This window comes from Syngnathus scovelli, chromosome 22 (genome assembly GCF_024217435.2).
Source record: "Syngnathus scovelli strain Florida chromosome 22, RoL_Ssco_1.2, whole genome shotgun sequence".
Taxonomy (NCBI): Eukaryota; Metazoa; Chordata; class Actinopteri; order Syngnathiformes; family Syngnathidae; genus Syngnathus; species Syngnathus scovelli.
The window spans coordinates 1724030-1730686 of record NC_090868.1 but is presented as its reverse complement, the minus strand read 5'-3'; the positions used below and the strand labels follow the sequence as shown (position 1 = coordinate 1730686).

At 42.9% G+C, this 6657-nt stretch overlaps 1 protein-coding gene across 2 annotated transcripts; it reads right to left on the bottom strand.

The window, feature by feature from the left end:
* Window positions 1-2733: 2733 nt before the first annotated feature.
* Window positions 2734-6488, bottom strand: gpr85 (G protein-coupled receptor 85). Of its 2 annotated transcripts, none has more exons than XM_049760776.2 (2): window positions 6101-6488; window positions 2734-5648 (listed from the first exon to the last, which is right to left on the bottom strand). In XM_049760776.2, the coding sequence occupies exon 2, from the start codon at window positions 5460-5462 to the stop codon at window positions 4329-4331; it is 1134 nt and encodes a 377-aa protein (XP_049616733.1). In that variant the 5' UTR covers window positions 5463-5648; window positions 6101-6488; the 3' UTR covers window positions 2734-4328. The 2 variants fall into 2 exon arrangements, with proteins under 2 accessions (XP_049616733.1, XP_049616734.1); XM_049760777.2 differs by having other exon boundaries at window positions 6317-6488.
* Between the last annotated feature and the right edge of the window lie 169 nt (window positions 6489-6657).

Sequence of the window (6657 nt, the reverse complement as noted above, 5' to 3'; positions counted from 1 at the left end):
ATATACAAAACAAATATATAAAAAATATATATAATAAAATGTGATTGTTTGAAAAAATGCCTTTGCTCCATGATGGCTAGGATTAGTGACAAACCATGCTCGACAAAAAAAAAATATATAGAAAATAATACATAATATAAATATGCAAAACAAATATATAAAAATTATATATGTATATAAATATATAGAAAATAATACATAATGTAAATATACAAAACAAAAATTATATATGTATATAAATATATAAAAAAATATATATAATTGGTTCCAAACAGACAGCGGGATTCCAAATCTATTATTCTCACATGACATCACTCAAGACAAAAGAGGACAAAAGTGTCAAACTCATTTTCATTGTCAGTGAAGCAGTGCAAAGATGGCCGACGTTTTATTTTGTTTGCATCATCTCAACAAGATTGGTGCTTCTAGCTAAATCCCAGATTAGAGATGACAAAAGATTTTGACACGCAAAAATAGTAATAACAACACAACATCATCCACAGCATTGATTGTGCCTCTGTAGGTATCATGGGATGTTTTAATCTAGCGTGGGTAATCCTCAATGGGGTGGGGGGGGGGGGGGGCAGATTACGCCTCACCAGTTGTCTCCTCACATATTCCAACTTGGGCAAACATGCGCTTAAGTAGCGGCCCGGCCGCCAATCACATTTGATCCCCTTGGCCATCACTTATCCCGAGATTTAGCGGCATCAAGGACATGTTTACTCCCCGGCCGGCACTAGGAGGATTTACCACAACCTATGTGTGCATTTCTGCGGCCACATCCGTCACAGTGTCATGTCATTCTCTCGGAAAGTCAATAATGTGGTTGGACGTCCATAGATTTGTTGCGGTTACCACGGCAACCCCCGTGACTGCCAATACTAATTGTTTATGTTCTGTTTTTTGACCAATGTAACATATTATGCTACATTGTGTCAGCAAAGTCTTCCAGGAAATAGCCAGACCCGGTTTAATCATAGAAAGCATGGTGATTTTTTTGTCTATTAGCAGAAAGATGGGGAGTCTGCATCATTGGTATTCCGATGAAGTCTCGTCTGTAATAGCTTGTCTGACAATAAGTGATGCAGCAATTTTTTTTTCTTCTCACTTCTTCTTTTTTCTTTCCCAGATGCAATCAAATCCCCAAATGATCATTACAACCTTTTTTTATTGGACCGTCTGTCGCTGTGCATCTTTTCCCATTATTGCGAGATGAATATAAGCGGACAAAGACTTAGGCGTCGGACATGTGTTCACATTCTGCACGCTAGGATGAGCCTATTAAAAATTTGCATTTTTGAGCTTTTATTTATGAACCTTGGATTAAATTAATGGTCAAGACTATTCATGTAAAAAATAACCCGATACGGGACCGAGCAAGCTTTTGGGGTTATTAATGTAATTTAGAACAACTGAGTAACTACTACAGATTTTTATTTTTATTTTTTATGATTTTTTTAAAAATTTTCCACTGTTTCATAGGTTTAAGTTGTGTCAACTTAATTATTTTAATTATTAGGTTTTACAAATAAGGGCTGATGGGACCAAAACATTTGCATGATTGCTTGACAGATTTATTTTTAATTTTTTTAAATTTTCACCGTTTCATCGGTTTAAGTTGTGTCAACTTAATTATTTAAATTATTAGCTTCTATGGTATACAAATAATGGCTAACGGGACCAAAACATTTGCACGAAACCGCCGCAGCATTGGAAAGCTTCTAGTTAGCATGTCGCTATCCCCCACAGCAAGCACTAAATATATGTACAGGATGTCACAAAATGAAAAAGCCATGCCCTGCGGATATTGAAAAGCATCTTGTACTTCAATGGCGCTCTTATGCAATCCAAACACACCAAGCAGGATGATGCATGTACCAAAAAAATAAATAAATAAATAAAGCTGTTCTTTTCTTCAGCATCATTCCACTCCAGGCTGGCTTTCCACACAAAGCAAAAGCATCCTTATAATTATGAAAGCCATTAGACGCTAGCCACTATGCTATTTGCTCAAAGGAAGGAGTGAGAAGGTCAATCAAAATTGCACATTCTTTATTCTTCAAATCACACCTCTGCATGTTAATTGCTTTAATTAGCAACAACACTCCCGGTCGGACTTTAAACGGCCTTCCTTCAAAACGACTTCCTTCCTGCCATATTCAAAAGCCCACCATAAGCAATCCAGCCCATCTTGGCGCTTACTTAAAGGCTACTAAAAGGCTTGCACATCATCTGCACGGGGGCTATAGAATGATCAATGTCCTAAAGAAAACAGTAATTGCCAAGCTCATAATGAAAATGGATCCCTAATAGGAGTTTCTCATCAGCGGAACCTGCAGCCCGCCGTGCAATTACCTCAAGTGTTTACAAGCCCTTTTGCCATTATATTTTTTTCTCTACTCGTCCACCCCCGGAAAAAAAAGGATTATTTTTTTTTTAAATCAAATTAGCATCACCAGAGAAATATTTTGTTTGGGAACTTTGGTCATACATACAAAAAGTAGCAAAACAGCTGGTCAATGTTGTTTCAGTGGCTCAAAAAAATAAAATATGCAAAGCAAAAATGTTCAAAATTATTATGTCTCATGCTTTCCCCTTTTTTTTCCACAATAGAATCCATCCATCCATTTTCTGTAGCGCTTGCTATGCTAGCATAGCGGCTAACCTGGAGTAAGAAACAATTCAAGTTGCAGAAACACATTTTTTTTCGTCAATTAAATCGAGCAAATGTTGCAAAGTGGAAACTTTCTTTTTTTTATTATTATTATTATTATTATTTTTGGAAAGAAAAAAAAAAAGCAACAGGTTACACAGTTAACTTTCAGCGAAATGCAATCCTAACTGAAACTGTACTCACATTCGGGACTCCAAAAAAGTAAATAAAAGACTCACATACTTACACACCATCAATAATTTACAAAAAGGAACAGAGTCATTGTTTTTTTTTTTTTTTGTTAAAAAAAAAAATGGCCACGAGAGAGAGAGAGAGAAAGAATTATAATTGAAAACAATCCGTAGAGAGCAAATGTCGGGAAAGTAGAAACAAGACTGTGCCTTACATGTCCCCCTTTTTTTGTCTTTTGACTTTTTCTCAGTTTTTTGTTTCTTTGTTTTGTTTTTTACAAATTGTGCAAGATATCATACTAAGGCTCTGGTCTTGAAGTGTTTGATGCTCACACACATACACACGCACACATACACACTCATTGCCTGTGCTCTGAGCGTGCGGTGATCGATCTCAGACAACTGTAAAAAAAAAAAAAAGTGGACATGCACTTCATGTGATTAAAAAAAAAATAGAATAATAAATAACCCCCTTGCATCCAAGGACTGACTTGATAGGAGATGAACTAAGATGACAATTAGCATTGTAACCATTAAGGCAAGAACACCCGGAGTGGCATCGGTCGGTAGTGTTGAGGGTACATGGATATGATGAGCACATTTATCTTCAAATGTCCTTTTTTTTTTTTTTTTTAGCACAACTTTGTTCCCCAAAGCAAAGAAAAATCTGCATTTTCTTCTCCACGCTGTAAAAGGTGATGAGAAAAATAACAATGGCAGACACTATCAGGGACATAAAACTTCAAGAGATCCATTCTAAGTTCCCGCTTCGAAAAATAAAACACACACGTCAAGCCCCGCCCCCAATCCCGCCCCGCTTGGTAAATAAAAAGAAGTTACCACTTACATTAAAACCATTTCATCCTCTGGTGATGGTGTGATTCCAACACGTTTGCCTTACTTACAGCGATTTTTGTGTGTGTAGTCTGTTGCAAATTAAAGCATTCATCGTTTAGTATGGAGGGGGGAGGGGGGGGGGGGGAGAAAAAAGGGTCTTGTTGTCTTTGCAACCAAAATCTTTACATCTTTTTTCGTAGTGCAACTCTGAAAAATAGAAAACATTTCCAGTGATTCCTTGAGAGGTATCGTTTCTTTGTTGTATTCTTTGTTTCTGTTTGTTTCCGTTTTCTTGTAGTTCACACCTCACAAAATAATGCATCTTGGAAAAAAAAAGAGAGAGAGACAAAAAGAAAAAAAAAAGAAACTCCAAAGCGTTTTCATTGTCTGCGTTTTTGCTTCTCTGCAACGGGCATGGCCTTCCGCCAAACAACAAGGGGCGGAACACGGCGCCCTGTTGTACTCCACGGGCCTCCTTTTTATTTTGGGATGCAATCGCCAACAGAGGTTGGCTGCTGGAAAGGAGGGATGAAGAGAAGAAAAGCTAGCAAAGAGAAAGAGAGAGAGAGAGCTGTACACGAGGGGGAAAGCCCGGATCAAACGGGGGGCGAAAGTGAAGGTAAGGGAGGCGGGGTTAAAAACCTTCATATAACGCAGTAGGGTTCCCTCGGTAACCTGGATTTTCGGCAGTAGAGGAGCGTGGTGCTGAAGCAGCGCCGCAGCTCCCGGTTGGAGAAGATGCAGATGAAGGGGTTGACCCCGGCCTGGGCAAAGCTCATCCACACGGCGGCCGTCAGGTAGCCCGCCGGCACCACGGGACCCCTGGCGAACACCCGCCAGTAGCAGGCCACCAGATAAGGCCCCCAGAGCCCCAGGAAGAAAAAGGTCATGATGTAGAACATCCTACTAATCCTCTTCTCCGTTTTGAATTCGTCCAACACCAGGAGACGCCTGCGGCCCGCCGCGTTGCCGTTCTGCCGGATTCCCAGCAAAGTGGGCGGAGTCGGGCCCCGGCCGAAGCCGGCGAGCCAGTTGGCGGCCGCCTGACCGCTGGCGCCGGGCCCGTGGAAGGTCCAGTTCTGGCTGACGGCGGGCACGAACTGGACGGGCTTCATTTTTCGCCGGTCGTGGACGAAGAAGATAAGCTTGAGGTAAACCAGCTGCGTGGCCAGCAGGATGAGCGCCAGGAGGAGCATGAAGCCCAACGAGTCGTTGGCCCGGAAGGAGCGGTGCTGGAAGGTGCACTGGTCCTCCTCCTGAATGAAGGAGTAGGTGCCCACGTCCAGCACGGGCGGGAAGGCCATGGCCACCGACAGCGTCCACACCATGCAAATGACGGCCAGGCAGGTCCAGAAGGTCAACCTCTTGGTGTAGAAGCGGTGATGGGCGATGGCCAGGTAGCGGGTGACGCTCACGCAGAAGAGCATGAAGGCCGTGTGGAAACAGGAGAGCACGCCCAGGAAGGCGATCACCTTGCACGTCAGCGTGCCGTAGCTCCACGCCGAGCCATTCTTGACCGAGGTGAAGACGAAGGGGAAGCAGATGGCCGAGCGCAGGATGTCGGAGGCGCACAGGTCCAGCAGGAAGTAGTAAGGCGCCCGGTGCAGGCTCTTGTCTTTGACCAGCAGGATGGAGATCAGGAGGTTCCCCACCACGCCGACGCCGATGATAAAGCCCAGGGAGGTCAGTTTGAGGAAGGTGGCGAGAGGAGAGACATTCTGCAAGATGGTGTGGTCCCCTGCATGGCTATAGTTCGCCATAGATGGAGGAGGGATCATAAAGATAAGCGGGGATAGCTTCAGCCGAGTATCATGATCTGGAGGCGGTGGTGGCGGCGGCGGCTGCAGCGGCGGCGGCGGGGGGAGGCGTTAGATCCATTTGGCTGCGGTGGGCTTTGAGGAGGTTTCCGGGCATGTAGGCAACCTCTCCTTTAAGGCATCCTTTGTTCCTTTGTCTCATCACACCTAAAGGAAGCCAAACGAGGGGAAGAGGAAGAAAAAAATCATCATCCGCCTATCAGCTACTGCAATGTCTCTGTCACATTCGTGTCGTTTCATTTAAACAAGCATTCATCCTTCCAATGCGCAGTGAAGCAATTTTTTTTTTAAAAGCAAGAGGGAGCATTTTAAAGCCTCTCTCGGAAAAACAAAAAAACAAAAATCATAAGGTGCTCTCGATCACACCCAGCAAGCCTGCCCGCACAGCGCGCACACACAAGCGGGATGCAAATAGTCGCATGAAGCCTTCGTGTTTTGCTCCCCTTTAAAACCTTAACTAGTAATTAATTTCATGAACCTGCTTATATTTGACACGATTTGCATAAAATCGCTGGTGAAAAGCAGATTCAACAAAAGCCCGTCTGTTGTCTCACAATTGCGTATTTCTACATGTCGCGTTTGTCGAGCGGCGTACTTACGGTTTATTTATATCTTTTAAAAAAAAATAAAAAGCCTCCTTCGATTGTCACATGAAGCAAAGCAATCCCAGTTTTTTTCTTTCGGTCACTGCTTTAGATAAAACACAACAGCGTCGACAAGACCATGTCAAAATCCTCCAGGAAACACAAGAAGAAAAAAAAAAATAGAAAAATACGGGAAAAAAGGTGATGACGGGTGATCGATCCAAACCGTACCTGTTGGTAAGGGTCCGTTTTCACATCCCCCTGGAGATTATTTCGTCGTCTTTTGTCGCTGGTTTAAAAAAAAAAAAATCCCGATTGTTGCCTGCCCCCCTTTTTTCCACCACGGCGAAAATCATACAGTAAACGGGGAGCAGTGCGCATGCGCCCTGCATCCCTATTTGTGATCCAAGACGCGTCTCTGTCTCTTGTTGCAGCAGCAGTAGCTGCAGCTCTCATCCACTCAACCGGGCCTCTGCTTACATCATTTAGAATCTAATTTTTCTCCTTTTGAGTTAGGTTTTACTTTGTACTCTGAAAGTATTTTATCTACAGTGATAACTTATCACATATAT

Bases quoted from the DNA above. Each gene is read 5' to 3' on its own strand.
- gpr85 (XM_049760776.2), bottom strand. From the start codon at position 5,462: ATGATCCCTCCTCCATCTATGGCGAACTATAGCCATGCAGGGGACCAC.